General features: G+C 34.9%; 1 protein-coding gene across 1 annotated transcript in view; it reads right to left on the bottom strand.

Moving 5' to 3' along the window:
• The window catches only part of LOC124372416 (E3 ubiquitin-protein ligase SHPRH-like), a 58,526-nt gene extending 37,181 nt beyond the window's left edge, over positions 1–21,345 (bottom strand). The window contains exons 1-5 of the mRNA XM_046830815.1: positions 20,954–21,345; positions 9,742–9,842; positions 5,911–6,777; positions 2,690–2,809; positions 1,867–2,098 (exon numbers count right to left, since the gene is read on the bottom strand). Coding sequence (XP_046686771.1) covers positions 1,867–2,098; positions 2,690–2,809; positions 5,911–6,777; positions 9,742–9,842; positions 20,954–21,176 — 1,543 coding nt within the window. The 5' untranslated portion in view covers positions 21,177–21,345. The remainder of the gene's footprint in view (positions 1–1,866; positions 2,099–2,689; positions 2,810–5,910; positions 6,778–9,741; positions 9,843–20,953) is intronic.
• Between the last annotated feature and the right edge of the window lie 358 nt (positions 21,346–21,703).

Here is a 21,703-nt window from a genome sequence, read left to right as displayed (position 1 = left end):
CATTGGCTTAGATTTTTCTATTTTCAAGTTTCCCTCAACAACTTTTTTTATTTCAACGATCTGCTTTCTTTCGTGCAAATAACTTTGAAACCACCTGAGTGGTGTTCCTACGATACCTAGGGAATTGATCTTGGACAGAAGCACTGCATGGTCAAGGCTATCAAAAGCCTTGCTCAGGTCCAAGAAAACACCAGCAGCCGTATTCCCATCTTCCAGGTTGTCCATAAGATGTTCAATTAGATCAATAAGGGCACTCGTAGTTGATCTTCCTGAGATGAAGCCATGTTGCCTTGGAGGTAGGAGGTTGTTTGTTTCAAGGTGTTGCAAGAGACGTGAAAGCACTACCTTTTCAATTATTTTCGATATTGTTGGAACTAAGGAAATGGGCCTGAAGTTCTTTAATTCCTTTCTACTTCCTTGCTTGTGTAAAGGATAGATTTTTGAAATTTTTAATTCTGTTGGGAAGACACCTCGAGTCAGCGACTTGTTGATAATATTGACGAGAGGTTGACTGATTTCACTTCTACAGAACTTCAGTACTTTAGAACTTATCCCATCAACCCCACTAGATGTTTTTGATTTGAGTGATGCAATTATTTTAAGTATTTCTTCTATTGTTGAAGGTTGATATTCGAATAATGTTGTTGCTGCATGGAATTTTGGTTTATGGGCGGCAGGGGCCCTTATCGGGATGTTGTTGGACAGGGTCATCTCTGCAGCATTTATGAAATGCTTATTAAAATATTCTGCAATTTTTCCCAGATCCTCAATGGTCTCATCTGCAACGTTTAACTGCCACATTACATCTGAGACATGTCTTTTTGATGCCCTTTCACTGTTGATTATATTCCAGATCGTCCTGCTTTTGTTATCTGATTGGGCAATAGCCTCTTCATTTGCTTGTTTCCTGAGGTTTTTTAACTTAAGATCATATGCCTTTTTCTTTTGAAATGCATCAAATTTATCCTCTACTTTTCCAGTTAGCAAATATTTGTTGTGGGCTATAGTGAAAATAGATCTTAAGTTATCCGCCTCTGGATTGCTAACCACGCAGTTGTTGTGTTTCCTTTTCTTGTTTCGGGTTTTCTTCAGTGGACAGGCGACATCAAGTGCAGTTGTGAAAATGCCAATAAAAGTAGAGTAGGCTTCCTCTGGGTCAGGTGCTGAATAAACTTTTTCCCAGGATTGTAAATCAAGGAGTCTTTTAAGGTTCAACAGGTGTTCTTGTCCAAAATGTCTTGTCAGTGCCATCTGAGGTTTTCTTGTTTCACACGATATGTCTAAATCACAGATTTGGCCAGTATGGTCTGAAAGATATGTTTGTAATACTTTTACATCAATTTTGTCTTCATCGAGGTCTGTGCATACCATATCGATTGAGGTAGCAGATGTTGGAGTTACTCTTGTTGGAGGCAAAGAAACTCTTGAAATGTTGAATGAGGCAAGTAACTCACCAACAGCAGAGCTTTCTTTTGTTTGCACAAGACTATTGACATTGATGTCCCCTAAGATGCAGATCCCACAGTTCATGCTTGGAACGTCCCCCAGTGCATCAAGAATCAATGGACATCAAGAATCAAATAAAGGCATCTCATTCAGCTGTTCATCCCGTTTCCAATGGTATATAAATCACATGGTTTTTCAACAATATGAGTACTGTAAAAGGGAGTGATGCTAATCAACGGGATAACCCGTTGATACGAGTTGAGACATGTGGTAAACAATGGAAGATCTATCGATTAACAGTTTGACGATTAATGGTCATCATTATTGGAAGAGACAACTTCATAACTCTGGCCTAGCTTAATACGTTTTCATTATTTTCCTTTGACTTATGATAGAAGTTCAACATGACTGTGGGCTCACCGTTCACAGCCTTCTGTATAGGGGTGCCTGTGACCGCCCACTTGTTTTCCGCAGTGAACTTCTTGGCCATCTCTGCCGCCCGACAACTTGATCCCTCCACCATCTGTGCCTCGTCCAGGCAGAGCCGCCACCAGTGCACAAACAGTAGCGGTGACGTTGGCGCAAAGAACCGCTTGGCATGACGCAGGTTTCGCTTCACCGGCTCCGTGTAGTTCAGCTCCCTCGTCAACACCTTCAAAGTAACGTGAGAGAATAATATCACTAAAATTGACTAAGCATGAGGGATTTTAAAATACAAAAAAGCATTTGAAATCACAATTTAATTTTAATGAAATATAGCAGCTGAAATTAGAATTTTTCAGACTATATGATGATGACAAAATCTGATTCATTTACCTACTACATGCTGGCTCCTAATGAATTTAAAAGGATGTAACTAGAATATTTAATAAATTTACTTAATGTATGAAGCTTATATTGGCTTTTCTTAATTCAATCACTAAACGGAAAAATAACATCAACCAACATTGATAACTTTTTATTTTTTGATCATTTACAATATTTACAACCGTTTACTTGGTGTATGGTGATTATGATATGTGACACATTTACCACATATGTGGTAATTACAATGTGTAAAACTATGTACCTGGAGCATGGTGATAATGTATACACCAGGTATGTGGTGATTGGTGTAAAAACAAACGGGTACAATATTTACAACCATTTATCTGGTACCTGGTGACTATAATAGCTGGTACAAAGTAATTACACATGAATTGTTTAAGTACTGTACGGTTATTTGAATGCCCAGAAAGATTACCTGGTATGTGGTGATTACAATGTCATAGCTAGCCAAGTCGTGGGGTTGAATGTATCCGTTGACTCGTACACCTTCATAGACTAGAACCCTCAAGTTGTTTTTCTTCACGTGCTTTTCAATCTGGAGAGAAAACATGATATTCTCAAGTTGTACTTGTCACCCTATTAAAAAATTTCTCAGCTTAATTTCTTTCTGTGAAAGTAGTAAAAATAAATAGATTGAGTACACTATCTATAGCTAACTGTGTAAAGCCTGAGACACTTAAAATACAATAAATACATAGGTTGAAAATATATGAAGTATTGGTTAAAAAATTTATACATGCATAACATTTTATAACCATAACATGCAATTCCCTAATTCTTCAATTGTTTGATAAACATGCTCCAATAGTCTTCAAACGTGTAACAAAAAAGCCTGCTCCCTGGATTACTGACTTTATTCGCCATCTGCAAAGACAGAGAGACACTGCTTTCCGCAAGGCTAAGCGAACAAAGAATCAGCATGATTGGAGCTTATATAAAAGACTGAGAAATCAGACACAGCAACAAATTAGAAATTCTAAAATTAGATTTTACTACAATTCTCTTTCTCAGAAACAAACAACTAAAACCCTGTGGACGAAACTGAAAGAGCTGGGAGTGGGCAAATCTGATGGTGACCAACAAACCCATTTAAATCCAAATATAATCAATAACTTTTTTGCTAACGTCCCCATTGATCTGTCCCGTGCTCGTGATTATGTCATAGAGCTAGAGGCTTCTCCGCTTGACAGACCTGTTCATCAGTTTTCTTTCACTCCGGTGACTGAGGCTGAGGTGTTCAGGGCGGTCATGAGGATGTCTAGCAATGCAGTCGGGGCCGACAACATTCCAATCAAGTTCATTAAGAGCACTCTGCCAGTCACCCTCCCAGTTATTACTGCAATATTTAATAAATCTTTAATGTCCTCAACTTTTCCAGATATATGGAAGCGAGCTCAAATCCGTCCCTTAAATAAGTGTTCTTCCCCTAAAGCTCCATCTGATTTAAAACCTATTAGTATACTGCCTGCGCTATCCAAGTGTTTAGAAAGAATAGTCCACCAACAATTCTCCCGTTTTATTGACAGTGGCAATATTTTGTCGGTATTTCAATCTGGGTTTCGCCCTCACCACAGTACTGCCACAGCCCTTTTAAAAATCACAGAAGATACAAGACTTGCTATGGACAAGCGACAAGCTACAATTTTGACTCTATTCAATTTTTCCAAGGCCTTCGACTGCGTGTATCACCCTCCTTTACTGATCAAATTGAAGAGGTATGGTTTCTCTGATGGTTGTGTCAGGTGGGTGGGGTCATATCTCTCCGAGCGACAGCAGCGTGTCAAGACTGACAATGGGTGCTCCGAGTGGAAACCTGTCACCCGAGGGGTGCCTCAGGGTTCTGTACTTGGACCACTTCTTTTTACACTCTACATTAATGACATAACTACTAGCATCCGACACTCAAAGTTCCATCTGTACGCTGACGATTTACAAATTTACCGCCACTTTTCACCTAATGAGATGGACACTTGTGTACAGGTAATGAACTCTGATATTGATTCAATAGCTTACTGGACTTGCAGACATGGACTGAAACTTAATGAAACCAAGACTAACTGTATTTTAATAGGCTATAAAAGGCTTATTACTAAAATTGACATTAATACTGCTCCAAGACTGATACTGAACAATAATGAAATAGTTTACAATGAAAAAGTAAAAAACCTGGGAATAACTATCAACAAAAACCTGGGATGGGCTGATCAGGTGTCACAAATTTGTAATAGGGTTTTTGCCTGTATACATGGCCTCAAGCGATTTGCACAATACTTGCCGTTGGATGTTAGAGTGATGTTGGTGAAAACTCTAGTTTTACCTCACTTCAATTACTGTGACGTGGTGATCAATGACATGACTGTTGACCTTTCTAGTAAAATTCAGCGTGCACAGAATTATTGTATTCGGTTTATTTTCAACTTACGACGTGATGATCACGTATCTCCTTATTTTGAGCAATTATCCCTATTAAAATCCAAAGAACTTAGAGATCTTCATGTACTTAGTCTGTTGCACGCACTAATCCACAATGGTTGTCCAAGTTATTTGGCCCAAAGTTTCGTTTTTATGTCTGATATTAGTGCACGTAGAACTCGTAGGGGTGCATCTTTATTATCAACTCCAATTCATAGGACAACCTTATATAATAAATCTTTCACTGTTTCCGCATGTCGATTGTGGAACGCTCTCCCAGACAACATCAGAACTATTGACAAGCGCGATCGCTTTGGGGCGGAGGTTCGGGCCTTTCTGCTGCGGACTCGGCGGGAGTGACGGTTGGTGGTTCTTGTGGTCACACTTGTGGTAACTGTATGTGAGTTGCGTGGATGGGGAATGAAAGCTGATTAGGATAGGATAGTTTTATTAGTTGCCTGTAAAGAGATTTATGTTAGAGTTTAATCTAAATGGTTAATTTTAATTATAATTTATATATATACATTATTATGTTACATCCAATATGTAATTAATTATTAAAGTGATTTAGTTTAAGTGTCAATTACAATGTTGTAATAGGTATGATAATATTTTACTTTGTTTGTTTTTTTTGGAGGTTAAGTGGTAGAGAGGACTTTTAAGTCTTAACTTCGCCTCTGTAAATAAAGGCATTTTCATTTCATTCATTTCATTTCACACAATTTGAGTTTAACCATGCAAATAAAATTTAGAGGGTACATCTTTTTATAGTTTTATTGCAAAGTTTTCAAACAACCAGTAGGTTTATTCTACAGCAGCTGTTCATAATATCCATGTTGGTCTTAAAATATTACAAGGAAAACCTATTATATCACATGGTATCAAAATATATTATATTTAACAACAAACATACGTACTGAATATATTAATCTGGAAAACATTTTGAAATATCCTTTTGTTCTACAAAACTGTCTTCACGAACTACAAATCTTTTCAGTACACAAAATCTGAGTGTGAGTTATCTTTAGAATTAGATTTGCCTTGTTAAGTGTCTTGAAAACAAATTGTGTCAATGGTGTGGATCCTCTATTAAAGTCTTATGCCAGCACCATAAGTTTATTACTCTATTAAGTTTGTAGGCTGGATAAATTTAAAACTGAAATACTGCTGCACACTTAAATGTAGGCTGCTCACTGAAATCCAAAACTACATACAAATCCTCACCTCGCTGACCCACTGCTGGGATATTGCCTCTGGAGAGATGATGACGGTTCCTGATGATAGAACAGTTGGCAGGTGTTGCCAACATTGGAAACAATAATACTGATAATCAGCCAGTGTTTCATCGTAACCGACACACTCTGCGTGCTGCCAGGTGTTGCAGTTCGGGCACTCGACGATGTTGTCGGACTCTATATCCTTCACACAGCAGCACTGGAACGATGATGAGCGATGAAACTGTTTTCTCCGCTGCGTCTTCATGCTGGTCTCTGACAGGCAATTATCATACCACGATTTCAGCAGAGTAAAAGTTTCTCCAGCCTTTAGGGCAGACGCTCGTTTAGGTTTAATCTGTTTAGAGTCTTTATTTGAATCTGGATATGATTTCCTCCCTCGTTTTGTACTTTCTATCTTCATCTTCTTCCCACCGGTATCACTAAAACTATCAGATTTGGCTCTTTTCCTTTTACTTTTGCCACCCGCCATATTTTCTTCTTCTAATTCAATATCAAAGTTATCAGGTACAAAATCATCATCCTCATCGAACCTTACCTTTTTTCTTCTTTTCCTTTTAACCTTTGCCACTTGCACAGTTTCTGTCTGGATTTCTGTTACCTCATTTGGAGAATGTGGGAGGATATCATTTACAACACAACCGCTATCCTTAAGATCTCCTACGCCATTCTTCAAGTCTTCTGAATTGTCGTTACTGATTTTAATTTCAACAAATCCATCTTCAGTGGGATCGAATTCTTCTCCAGAGTTAACAATAGTTTCCGTTTTATTTTTTTGAAGGTGTTCTTTTGACTCTTTAGTCTCATTTTTAAATTCTTCAGGTTCAATTTTACAGGAATCCTTTTTTTCATCCACCTGAAACATTTCAAATTAGAACGTAAAAGAAAAAATTGCTTGAAGTTATTTATACATAGAAGTAGTATTGTAATGTATAAAAAAAAAAAAAAAAAAAAAACTTGTGAAAAATAATGAACTATCTAATTTAATTGATTCAATAAATTATTTAGTCCTACTGTATTTAGAGTTCATTTTTGACTGTTTGAAAGGATAGCAAGATTATAAGATTTTGTCATCCCCTATTTGCTTTTATCATAATAGGCTACTATATAGTTATTTGAAGCGAATTAAAATATAATTGTAATATATATATTGTCCCGGCGGAGCAAGTACTTTTTGCGATTCAATGTTTATTGAAATTATATATATATATAATTTCAATAAACATTGAATCGCAAAAAAGAAAGACATATCAAGAAAGACTGATAAACCTTTCTCAGGTTTACATATTGTATTGCATTTTTTTAAATACATGATCACATATTGTTATGGTCTACCTGTTTATTTTGTAGGATTGAGACTGTTTTTTTCTCTTTATCTTGTATTTTTTTCAAGGTATTCAATGTTATACTGTACCCATCAAATATAATTCATAATCATTACTGGACATTTAAGAACTTGTACAATAAGGTAATAAATATGATAATCATTACTGGACATTTAAGAACTTGTACAATAAGGTAATAAATATGTAGTGCTTTGATTGCACTTTAATTATAACAATTGCATTTTATCTTTTATAATTTTCTTCTGCTTTGTAACAGTGATTACATTATAGGGAGGCTGCTGAAACAAGTTTTTACAATTTCATGAACCAACTACTTACTTTGGTGTTGTTTGTTTCACAATCGGTCCTGTGTTTTTAAGTGAAACATTTTATAACACTCAGCATCAAGCTTTCACCGTTTATCCAAATCTTTGGAAAAGATTTTTATATTTGAAGTATGTTTTAACCAATTATAGGCATAGCAGACCAACTTAGCATATTTTAACACGTTTTAGTTAAATTGAGCACAAAATATAATTACAAATGAAATACTAATATTGTAATATTATGCTATTAAACAAATATTTAACTATATTTGGATTATACATTTCTATAAACACAAATAAACACGTAAAAAGCAAATTAATAAGCAACAAGAAACACTAAAAAATGTTACCACTGTCAATAGTTGTACATTTTTTAAATGTCTGATTTTTATAAAAATATTCCGAATTGTTTGTTTTTCCACTAATAACGATCTTCTAACATGAATATAACTCACAACAGAATATACCACATAAAAAAATATTGTAAGAGTTAATAAGATCTGTTCTCATCTGTAGCCTGCAGTCTAAATCAAAGTACGAGGGGGTACCCCAAAAAAAACCGGAATTATTTTATAAAAATTATATATTATCAAATTTTTTACAATACGACCTTATCTCCTTCAAAATAATCTCCATTACAACTAATACACTTGTCCCAACGGTATTTCCATTGATCAAAACATTTGTTGTAGTCATCTTTAGAAATGGCTGCAAGCTCGAGCTTCGTTTTTTTCTTAACCTCTTCAACGCTGTCAAATCGTTGACCTTTCAAGCCTCTTTTCATGTGTGGAAATAAAAAAAAGTCGCATGGAGCGAGGTCAGGCGAGTAAGGTGCTTGGGGCAGCAGAACCATGCCGTTTTTGGCTAAAAACTGCCTAACTGAGATGGTTGTGTGTGCCGGTGCGTTGTCGTGGTGGAAGAACCAGTCTCCAGTCTGCCACAAATCGGGTCTTTTCTGGCGAACACTGTTGCGCAATCTTCTTAAAATCTCCAAATAAAATGTTTGGTTGACAGTCTGACCTGGAGGAACAAACTCAGAATGAACAATGCCTTTAGCATCAAAAAAGCAAATCAACATGGTTTTGATGTTTGATTTGACTTGCCGACATTTTTTTGGACGAGGTGAAGATGGCGACTTCCATTGGCTTGACTGTTGCTTCGTTTCTGGGTCATAACCATAGCACCATGACTCATCACCAGTAATTACCTTTTCCAGAAAATCGGGATCATTTTCGAGATGTTCTTTCAGAAGGCGGCAAGTTTCAACTCGATGTGCCTTTTGATGGTCGGTCAGAAGTCGAGGAACAAATTTTGCAGCAACCCTTTTCAGTCCTAAATCTCCTGTTAAAATTCGCTGAACCGAGCTCCAAGTTAACCCACTACTCTCTGATAGTTCAATTGTCTGTCGACGGTCGGTGAGCACAAGTTCACGAATTTTCTCAACATTTTCGTCCATTCGAGAGGTTGATGGACGTCCAGAACGAGGTTTGTCTTCAATCGACATGTCGCCATTTTTAAATCGGGCGAACCACTCGTAGACCTGAGTTTTCCCCATAGCATCATCTTTGTAAGCTGTATTCAACATTAAAATAGTTTCTGCAGCATTTTTACCAAGTAAAAAACAAAATTTCACAGCTGCACGTTGTTCACTTAAACTTGCCATGACAAAAAACGAAACAAGAACAAAACAGGGTTAGCGAAAACGGTCACTACGAACGAACAGAATGCACTAGGACAACGGAACTGGGGTCACTGAGCTCGCAATGGGTTGCGCGACACACGCCTAGCGGCAGAAATGTGTACTACACACTGCCGGCTGCCAGCAATACAATTCCGGTTACTTTTGGGTAACCCCTCGTAGGCAATATTGGTTTTTTAGTGTTAATTCATTTCTGCACTTTTAGGTTTTAAGGTTTTTTACAACTGTGGAAGAGGGTAGATTTTAATCCTCGAAATGTAGTGTTATACATTTTGTAACAAAAAATCCTATTACCCTATCGATCGATTATTATCCATTGTCAATAACAAACTTTAAGTCTAATCAAGTTTACCCATTATACACAATATTTATTTAAAATGTTGAGTGATTAAAGGTGCATTATTCGCGTCATATTTCTAATATGGTTTCATGTCATGGTTACAACAGGAGTTAATCTATTTATAACTCACAATTCTAGGATTTGAAAGAATGCAGGCCAGGACTTCCACAGTTTTTCCAAGACCCATTTCATCTGCCAAAATTCCTCCTTTTGGTAACAACACAGCTGATTCTGAAAATACAAGGTTTATCTATATTTTATCATACACAGCGCACATGAAAGAACAATTTACCTTTTTATTGAAATATACAATGTAATGATCCTAATCCTATATTTTAATTGTGAAAGTGACTTTGTTGTTTGTTTTGCTTTCACACATAAACTATCGCTAAATAAATCCCTTTGGGTTGGACCCCACTGGTCTTTTAAGGTGGTGAAAAATCCCACCTTTCCCAAAACAAATATCTTGGTCTCTAAAGTTGAGAAAATTAATTGAAAGAGCCTGTTGAATCCAATCAACTGTTCTCTGTAAACATTCTTTTATGACAGCACAACCAAATGTTTAATTAAATCAACCACTATTTTCAATTTTTTAAACATTTACTGCATTAAAAAAGAGTAAGTTTGATAGAAACAGCACTTCTTATTTCAACCTTTCCCTCTCCACTCGCGTTTGAGCACAGAGCAAGAAAATGTCCAGATAAAATAAAAAAATTTAGTTTAAATATACTTTTAACTGTACATTTTTAGAAAATGTTATGTAGGCTATTAGACGTCAAAGATAAAGTCAGGAGAACGGCTTCTCCTTTTTGAAAAAAAAAGTTACTATCAAACATTTACTATAAATTTAAAAACTACTATAAAATCCATCTTAGTTCTCTTTTGATAGAAGTAGGCTTCTCAGATCTGTGTATGTATATATTTTCTTGATCGAGAGAAAAGGCAAAATCAACCATGGTACAAAAAGTACTAAGACCGGAGTTAATTTCAATGGCTTGACTAAATTTCATACAGGTGCAAAGCGTAAAAAATTGCATGCAAAACCACGGGTAACTGCTAGTTAAGTTATATTAGAAAGTTGACATCTTTTTCTTTAAGGTCTGAAAATCTGGTTTATACAATCTGTAAGTGTTTTTATTTAATCCATTTAATTAATTTATTGATTGAGATAGTAGAAATTTAAAGGAGCAAAATTATTTAGAATTAAATCTTACATATTTTATTTTAAGTTTTTTTCCTATGATATACAGTTCAAACAGTTTTTGGGAAGAAAACTGTGAAGGTAACAAACACACAAGTTAATACATAATACGTTTATAAATATTGTAATGATATTAATGGTTTAATATTGATGTCCATTGTTAAAAGCACAAGGGACCAAATACTTCGGATAGAAGTAAACACAGTGATACAATGTTGTGATAAGGGAATATAAATATTGAAGAATGTTATACAACAGAACAATGATACAATGTTGTGATACCGTACGTTGATGTTTTCCTAATAGATAAACATTTATTCATACTTTCCTACATTTCAATATGCAGTAAGAGAGTAAACAAATCGTGTGATTTAACATATTGTCCAGCAGCATAAATATTGTCTGTTTTTTTACAGTTTCCCCTAAAAATATCATTTAGCATCCTACCATCCTTTACCTGGGTGTGATACTAATAATTTTTGGGATGCAGGTTACCCATCAGCCATGCCATACACTCACTCATACAGGAAACTGGTAACCCACACAATTGTCAATTGGCCCTGCCATACACTCCCTCATGCAGGAAACTGGTAGCCCACACAATTGTTAAGTAGCCCTGCCATACACTCCCTCATACAGGAAACTGGTAGCCCACACAATTGTCAAGTAGCCCTGTCATACACTCCCTCATGCAGGAAACTGGTAGCCCACACAATTGTCAAGTAGCCCTGCCATACACTCCCTCATACAGGAAACTGGTAGCCCACACAATTGTCAAGTAGCCCTGTCATACACTCCCTCATGCAGGAAACTAGTAGCTTACATAATTGTCAAATGTCTTTTCTTGAAATCTCAAATATTTTAATCTACATATAAGCACTTGTGTTGATTCTATATTACTACGATATGTTACTTTTGTATACTTATAACAATTTGAAATTACATTAATAGTTTTTGTAGGAGACAACCGAATTATTGTATGTGCTTGTTTATGGCTTCAAATATATCTTCTCTCTAATAAACTTGATAAAAACAGGTAAAAAATTCAGTGCTGAATACGTACCTCGCTCTAACAAAAGAGAGAACAATTCAACAACAAACAATAAGAGAAAGAGAAAAAGAAAGTTAAGGCGTCAGGTGGTATCTGAGTCTCTTCCTGTAGCAATTTATACCAAGTCTAGAAGGGTAGGTGTTGAGGTACCAGACTTGGTGGAACTTTCAATTGAAGGTACATGTGAAATAGCTGCCATTTACATTCAAGAGTTGAACCTTACCTGTCTATGTATGTATTGTGTACCCATGGACAACAATTTAAATATGTTTATTGAAGGACTATTCAATTTATTATCTGTATATAATTCTACGAATAAGTCAAATTCATCTCTGGTATTGTGTGGAGATTTCAATGTAAATATTTTATCTAGTCATATTAATAAGCATGTATTTTTAAAACTGTTGACAAGTTTTAATTTATTTACAGCTATTAATGAAATAACTAGGCCTGGTTAGGTCAAGGTTTTTGCCTTGATAATATAGCCACTACAATAAATCCTGATAGGATTTTTTGTCTAAACTTGAGCCTATGATTGTTTCTGACCATTTTGCAATCATTATGGGTTGCCAGTTGCAGTGAACATTTACTGATGGTGTTGATATAGGTGCTACTAGGATAATAAGACCTATTGATTGCGTGAGCTCACGTTATTTTACAGTGTTGTTAAGTAAAACCAGTTGGTTGTTTCTCTACACCCTTCTGACAGTAGATGAGAAGTTTGATTGGTTTTTAAACTACTTTTTAAACATTGTATCTAGTAAATGTACATCTCATAAAACTAATTGATATAATGCTGATCTGTGTTTGTTTATGTATGAACAATTTAAATACACTGGTCTAGCATGTTATAAGGAATGTTTTATTTAAGGTGCAAGTACAGGAGATCTAAGGAGAAACTGTATAGCTGTAATCAAGTTGTTAATGCTAAATACAAACCCAAGGAAATGTGGTCTATTTTAAAGGAGAATTCAAGCAAAAATTATAAGCCTAAATTTATTAATAGTAAAAGAAATCTTACCTTTGCTGGATTTAATGATTTTTTCACTAGTAGTGTAAGTAGTATTATTGATAATGTTCTGAACTCAAATCAGTATACGTCTTTTTATTTAGATAAGGTTAAGCAGAGTTTACCTCAAGCGCTCAGTTTTTTCTTTGAAATGTGTAAGCTTTGAGCAAGTTTACAATGCTGTCAATTCCTTGCACTGTAGTACGAGTCTGGATGTTTATTGCCTGAACTCTGGTCTGCTAAAAATTGCTGCACCTCATATCTCTGAGATTTTAGCCTATTTATTTAACTGTTTTATTGAAATTGGTGTTTTCACTCAATGTTTGAAATTAGTTAAGGTCATACCAATTTACAAGAAGAGCTCTTAGTCTAACTACAATTATCAACCTATATCGATAATACCGATAATATCTAAGGTATTTGAGATTATTTTAAACAATCAAATTATTGAATATTTTGAAAAAATACTTTTCTTTTTACTGATTGTCAGTTTCACTTTAGGTCTAAGAAAGGTATTAGTCTAGTAATTTAATATTTGAAGAGCTGTACTTATGGTCTGGACAGCAAGAATAAAGTAATTGGTGCCTTTTATGACATGTCAAAAGCATTTGACACAATCTCACATGACTAACTGCCATATAAACTTAAATTTTATTGTTTTGATAGTTTGGCAGTTAAGTTTGTAGGGTCCTACTTGTCTGAAAGGCTACAAGCAGTTTATTATAAAGGCTATTTTCACAATACTTAAATGTAAGAACTGGTGTCCCACAGGACTCAACCCTGGGTCCAGTATTTTTTATTACTTATGTAAAAGATTTACCTGCTACTAACCATGTGAGTTCTTTCATGTTTGCAGATGACCTGGCTGTACAAGTTAAATGTAATAATGTTTTTTTTGCTTATGATATTCTTTGTAATATTAGTGACATTATGGTCAGCTGCTGTCAATTCACTATAACTTAATAAAGATAAAACCCAGACTCTATAATTTTGTATAAAACCATCTAGCCAACAGAATGTTGACTATGTTAAATTCTTTAAAATAACATCAAATGGGATAGGCACATTGTCTAAGGGTATTTTTATATTAAATAGGCTAAGATATATTGTAACTACAGACATCCTCTTTACCTACTTATAGCCTACCTTCATAGTTTTTTATCTTATGGAATTATTGTATGGGACAATGATTGTAACAAAAAAATTTATTAACTTTACAAAAATGTGTAATCAAGATTATAGCTACTGTAAACATAAGGACTCACTGTAAACCTTTATTTGAAAAGTATGGTATTTTTACAGTACCTGCACTGTATATTTTAGATTGCCTATTGTATACAAAAAAGAGATTCCATACCTCCAAATAGATCTGTTCATAACCATATGACTAGAAACTCAAATTCTCTTAGAATTTAGTATTTGGTACTTATGCACTATACTGACCCCACCTATTATTTTACAAATTGGGTAGAGTAAGGTTATTTTATGTTATGTTATATTATGTTAAATTACTATCATAACATAACCTACCTTAACCTAGGTCAGGAGACTAGGTAGTGGACATGCAGAGTGGGCGCGTGAGCTACTGTTTGGCGCTTAGCGCGCCTGTCACTGCCTGACAAACGCCTGATAAGCCGCTGGCGCATACCGCACGACAATACAGTAAATTCCATTGCCGTCTCTATGCTGATTTGGGAGCTGCCGTCTACAGAAGAAGCCGTGGGTTTTTTCCAATCGCAAGGTCTGCTGCCCGTGACAAAATTATGCAAAGGAGGACATGCTATGAAGTTGTATTTCGTCGAACAATACCCTTTTTGGAAACGCAATGTCAGACCATGAAAGAAGAAAGTGGGGTTTCGTGTCAGTACATGGTTTGAACACAGTAGGTTACCTTTTGTAACAACATTGCGTTTTATGTATTGTTGGTGCGAGTAGTTCCTCAGTTAAGTGGTGTGGCCGACAGTTGGGAATGTCTATACAAACAACAATGGACTGCAACAATTACATAAGAGAGGTATGTGTTGAATCTGTTATAAAAAAGAATGTTGGGAAAATTGGTGGTACTAATAAAATAGTTGAAATAGACAAAAACTTGTATACCAGACGTAAGAACAATGTTGGTCGTGTTCTGCCTGAACAATGGGTGTTTGGCGGACTCTGCAGTGAAACTAGTGCTAGATTTTTGGTTAAAGTACCGAACCGTTATGCAGCCACACTTATAGCTGCTACGCTGGAGCATATAGAACCAGGTAGTACGATTATGTCTGATTGCAGGAAAGGATACAAAACCGGTGAACTGGAAAGTGCTGGATTTAAACATTTTTCGGTCAACTACAGCAACAACTTCGTAGATCCCGAAACTGAGGCCAACACGCAGTGTGTAGAAAAAATGTGGGGTAGTGCGAAGTGGCGCAATAAAGTCCAAAGGGGAACTGCTCAGCATCATCTGGATACCTACTTGGTGGAATACATGTGGCGGTTGGCAGTAGCGGAGACCGGAGGCGATAGGTTTGATACATCGCTAGTGGACATCGTGGCCTTCAGGGGTGACGCCAATACACAGTAACCATTTGTTCTCTCTGTTCATTGTTGTAAATATATTCATATTAATGCTACACGTGTTTTTCCTACTAACTGTGCCCAATTTGTAATAAAATAGGTGGGATCCATATAGTGCATAAGTACCACATATTTCAATGTAGTCTTAAAATCACTTAAAATTGTTTTGCTGAAACAGGCATTAAACTCTACAAATCTCTTCCTTCTTATCTTAAATCTGAAAGAATGTGGGGTAGTGCGAAGTGGCGCAATAAAGTCCAAAGGAGAACTGCTCAGCATCATCTGCATACCTACTTGGTGGAATACATGTAGCGGTGGCAGTAAGTCAAATAAGTGTGGTGTGGCTTTCTGACTCTTGAATTATTAAATTAGAAGAATGAAAAACGTTTGGTGAATTTTCTTGAAAGTAGACATTTTAACACATTAAAAATTTTGGTCAAAAAGAGAATTTTTACCTACATTGAGGGAGTCTTTTGGTATACACACCACAAATTTTTCATGTTCTCTTCTGTTTTTGCATTTTGGTACATTTGCATCTTATGGTATTAGTACAAGTTCATTTACACCCATATCTCTGGCTATGTATTGTCCCAGAGCTTTTTAAATCAAAGCCCCTTTCAAAGTAAGTCTTTATTTTGTTTAAAATACATTTTTTGATAGTTTTCCCAAAAATAGGCATTGAAACATGTTTTATAATAAAAATTTGAAAAAAATTTGACAACTTTTATAAAACAGGGGAATGGTACCCCTCAATGGTGTGTCTTTTGGATGTAGTCAATGCAGACTTTTAATGAACTCTATGGTACATTCTTGAAGCTCTTCTCTTATTGGAAATTATCTATTAATTCAAACAAACTCTCCAATAATGTAGTTTTTATTTTTGTGAGGCCTTTCATACTCAATGAGTACATCTTCAGACTCACACAACTGAATAAAAGTAATAATAACTTTTATTATTATTATTATTTATAACTTTATTATTACTTTTATTCAGTTGTGTGAGTCTGAAGATGTACTCATTGAGTATGAAAGGCCTCACAAAAATAAAAACTACATTATTGGAGAGTTTGTTTGAATTAATAGAACTCTATGGTACTTATATATTTGTAAATTTTCATCTTTGAGGGACTAGTACAAGTACTTGTACCCCCACATTCCTTGTCATGTTGTTTGGTGGTGTTTTATGACTCCCGAAAGTAAATTGGGGAGATTTGAATTTATGGGTTTATAGAATGTAGATCAAAACATGTTTTAATAGTTGTCTGTGTAGTGTATTTAGTGTGATAAATACTAAGTTGGTAATGTACCCATAGCAATATTTAATGTTGCACCAGTTATGTTGGCAGTATGTATCGTTAGGCGATGTATCATACGATGTAGTCTATACGAATAAAGAATGCTCATAGGCTGCTCTCCTGTGACGTCACATCACGCCACTACCCTACAACCAAATGTCCAAGCTAGTTAGCGAGGAGTCCACCACCAGACACCATCATGTAAACATCCGTGTCCCGTCCGTTCTTTTATAAGCGGTCTTAGAGCAATGGTACTCTAAAATGTAACGTCTTATCATTTATCCTGACCCATATAGTGTACAGTGACAACCCACATATCTTACAGTCTGATTATGGCCAGAAGTTTATCTGGTCAAAATCAGACAACTTTTAAAGAGGGGGGAATCACGGTACCCCTAAAGAGAAGCCTTTTAAGGCTTACGTACAATAAGCGGCCACCAACACAATCGGATTTTGATTATAAATTTTGAAAATTGAATACGACATTTAGACCTATAGATATTCATAAATAATCATTGCCAGCTTTCTTTATTTAGTGACGTCATTACCAGCTGTTGTTATTTTGTTTATGTAGGAGAAGGCTAGTGACAACAATAACAATGGTTATGAATATGCAGATATTGGCTCAAAATGTTTTTATAAACACTGGTAATGTTCTAAATGGTTACAAGATAATGACCTTGCTCCTTTAAAACTGAACTGTCCAGCTTTTTATTGACGAGATGAAAACTAGAATTAAAAGTGGAAATCAAATAGTGTTTAGCTGCAAGAAAAGTTAGAACAAACACTACATATCTAAAAATGATCTTGAGAAGACTTGTTTTGAACATAACTAATTTGGTATTATGAATATAATGAAAAATCGTGTACTATTTTAATTGAAATCTTACAATTGCATTTTTATTAATAAATGTACTTTTACGGCATTAGTACCCACAGAAATACCATTTTAGAATGGTTAAAGTAATCTTAAGTACTACACTGCTCAAACGTTGTTTAAATAAAGTTTTCTTATTTTATGTAATCTGAAAAAATACATTTATTTTACATATAAAAGTATAGCTTCACTATGATACAATTTTAAAAGCCTAAAACTTAATTCAGTTCGACATTATCACTCAAAATTAGTTCAAAGTAAAATCGTGTAGGGAAATAAATTCAAAATTAAAATCATGTGTTTTGTTATTGGATAATGGTGGCAAGAGCAGGGACGTATGTGTCTTCTTTGTTTCACAAGTAGTCACTTTTATCCTTGAAAATACATTAAGTAAGTAAATTTTGTGTTTTGTTCTAATTATATATTATAATATAATTTGTAAATTATATCAATATTTATACATTGATTTCTAAGATTGAAAACTAGCAAAATCATATTGTTCTTTGAAATATCTATTACGTTATTTGTTCCGACATTTTGATTTAAGTCTTTTGGATTGGTCATGATTTTGGATGATTCAAATCATTCGATAACCATAATCCGATTGTGTTTTTGGCTGCATTTTAAATGCAGTCAAAACGGACTTTGGTAATTGTCACATTAACGGCCGGAGTGGCAAAATACGAGTTTCGCGTTATTAACTCATTGGAATCGTCCCACAGAACAAAACAATATAAGGTTTGACGGGGTGGAAATGAGAAATAACGAAGATCTAGAACATCAAAAGTGGAACAACTGTTCCAATATTTTCCATGGAGCAATATTTCCATGTTCTACATCCACATATGGCATTACGTGACCTTTTGTGACCATAATTCAACCTCGTGATGTCGTTCATCGGATGCTGCGCCATCTTTGCAAACGTAAATGAAAAATAATACTGAAATGAGCAGAATTTTGATCCAAATGAACAATGTTTTTCTTAAATTTTGAGCTACAAATTAAGTAGTTGTTGTTGTGCTAACAATCCCAGCCGCAGATAATATTTACGACACACCAGTTCACTACGATTGGTCGAACTAGTGGATGGTTGATCAATGATTGTCACGCACTCACTCGATCCAACCTATAGTACACGTTATCTCTGACTTCTGCCCCAGAGCGATCAGATAACAGATACGCTATCAGTCCCACCCCGCAGATAATATTTACAGATATCCAGACACAGCACACAAACAGAACATTAAAACATTAAGAACTTAACTATTTATGTATATACCATCTAAAATCATGTTATTTGTCATTTGCACCCCTTAAAACCATATATATTTTTTGTTCAGGAGGATGAGCAGAATACGTTGATAACGTCAAATTTGTGATTTGCCACCTCGGCCTGATAGCATATCTGTTATTTGAGTTCTCCGGGGCATGAGTCAGTGCTTCACAAGATATTGTGTTCAGTAGGTTCGATTGAGTGAGTGCATTACAATTATGAATCAACCATCCACTAGTTCGACCAACCCTAGTGAATTGTGTGTGTCGAAGTGTTTAGTAGGGCACGTAAAGAGTTTACGTTTTAACCGAAACGAAATTATTTCCTTTTTAATTATTTAAACATTTTTAATAATGATTGTATTTGTTCGTCGTGCTGTCGCGTGTTGTTTTTAAACCGGGAGACTTTGTTGTTTCATTGCAATAGGAAAATTAGAAAAAGTTAAAAAAAATTTTAAATATTGCAATTTTTAAAAATCCACTTTTTTGTTGATGCTGCTCAACTATATCTGCCAACACACTAATGGCAAGTGTTCTCTGTTAATATCCATCTATATATTAATATTAGAGTTTTTCATGATTTATTAAGTTTTTTCACTTTACATAATTGGCTTTGCATAACGTTTCAACTTATATTTCTGATCAGCCCCTCTAGAATTTGATATTTTACTGATAGGTACTATCTCGAGGGATGTTTTTATTTCACTGACATCAGCACGGGCTTCGGCAGCACCTCCGGAGACACTCGTCTCATTTCGATAACAAGTAATTAATTTGTAGCTCGAAATTAAGAAAAACATTGTTCATTTGGATCAAAATTCTCCTCATTTCAGTATTATTTTTCATTTACGTTTGCAAAGATGGCGACGCATCCGATGACGTCATCACGAGGTTAAATCATGATCACAAAAGGTCACGTGACGCTCAACGTGGATGTACAACATTGAAATATTACTCCGCGCGTTGTGAACAGTTGATCCATTTTTTATGTTCTAGAATTGCGTTATTTCTCCTTTCCACCCCCATCAAACCTTACATTTTTTCTACAGGACGATTCCAATAAGTTAATAACGCAAAACTCGTATTTTTCCGCTCCGTCCGTTAATATGATAATTACCAAAAAAAGTTAGTTAACTTTAGAAAACTATACAAAATAACACTAAAAGATGATTTATTGTATCTTTCTCAGTGCCAAGATGTTTGTTTTGTTGTCACGTTTTCTTTGTGAGTGAAATGTAATTTTTCCTAACACCCGTTTTAATTTTGTTTCATTAATAGTCATGGTTCCTTTGTTATTTATGACATTTAAACTATTTAATTTAATTTGATACAAGTGACATTAATTTAATATTTTAGATAGGCCCTAGTTATTATCGATTAATAGTTGTGTTATTCAATGTATAAAGTTTGTATGGGTATGGTAAAATAAGCGGACCCGGTTTTTTATATAGAAATTGGTAAATGATATTACTTAATCATAACCATCGAAATAATCAGTGGATACTAATTAATTATTTCGAACAATCAGCTTAAATAATCTATATCAACAGCTGTAAACACTTTCAAATAATACATGTAACGTAATATTTCAATTTTACATAAGTAACATTTGATTATTAAAATGGCAGTAAATTTTAGAAAACTACACGACATTACTTTGAAAGATGATAAGACGTGTTTTTCGTGGCTTCAACATGTTGGACTCGTACCGAAAAACCCATTATGTGAAATTTGTGGGAAAGAAACAACTGTAACTGTGAGAGGAGAAAATATGGTCGTCTTCAGTTTTCCTAATGTTGGTTATAATAATGTGTTTAAGCACTGTAAATATTAAATTCATATTTTAATTTAACACACATGATTGTTATTGAGGACTAGCCTATAGATACTTTTATATCGATTGATAGTCTAGGATTTGAGATGCGATATCAGGTATCGATGGTTACATTCTTCGATATAAAAAACCGGAACCGCTTATCGTACCCTACCCGTTTGTAATAAGCGATATACAAACCGAGTCCACTTATCATACTCTGCCCTAGTATTTTACAATCTAGGCTACATTGGTCATTTCTTACCGAGGTTATCTGATGAAGAACTCTCTTCGGTTTTCTCATAGTAGGAAGGATACAACTCTTTAGAGAGCATCCATTTCACTGCTTTTACCTGATAAGGTCTTAATGTTGGTAATAGGTTGACATGTTGTGGATTTGGCAAATCAGGTGGCAGTATCTCAAGATTATGAAATGTTTTGACACAATCATACACTTGAATAACCCTTTGTCGATTTGTCGTCAACATCTTGATTTGAACAACACCAAGTTAATAAAAATCACAACTTAAATTTTCCAACAAACATTTATATATTTAAGGTACACTTTGATAGTAACAGATCTAAAATTAATGTTCAATATGAAGAAATCAACTAAGAATTTTGACAACCGGTCTACCCAACACGGCTTGTAAACAACAAAACACCGATTATCCAAGCGTCTACTGCTGGTAGGCCTGGAACTAAGGAAGGAACAAGGCGGCATTGAATCGACCTAAATTTACCACATGTTTGCAGTGAGACAACCGATAGATTGTTGGTGTAGGACACTGTGAACTTCGATATGTCAATGAAATTTTGATTTGTTAATATATGGAGTTATTAAAGAAACATTTACACTGAACTATATTAATTAAAATATTAGAATCGACATAATAGGATTGATATAGAGATGATAGATTGATAGTTTGGATGATAGAGTATGGTGCAATTTTACAGTTTCATTTAAACAATACAAATGTTAAGTGATTGTTTACAATTTTGTCTTGATCAATAT

This window comes from Homalodisca vitripennis, unplaced genomic scaffold (assembly GCF_021130785.1).
Source record: "Homalodisca vitripennis isolate AUS2020 unplaced genomic scaffold, UT_GWSS_2.1 ScUCBcl_3113;HRSCAF=8424, whole genome shotgun sequence".
NCBI classification, from domain to species: domain Eukaryota; kingdom Metazoa; phylum Arthropoda; class Insecta; order Hemiptera; family Cicadellidae; genus Homalodisca; species Homalodisca vitripennis.
This window is presented reverse-complemented; position numbering and strand designations above follow the sequence as displayed.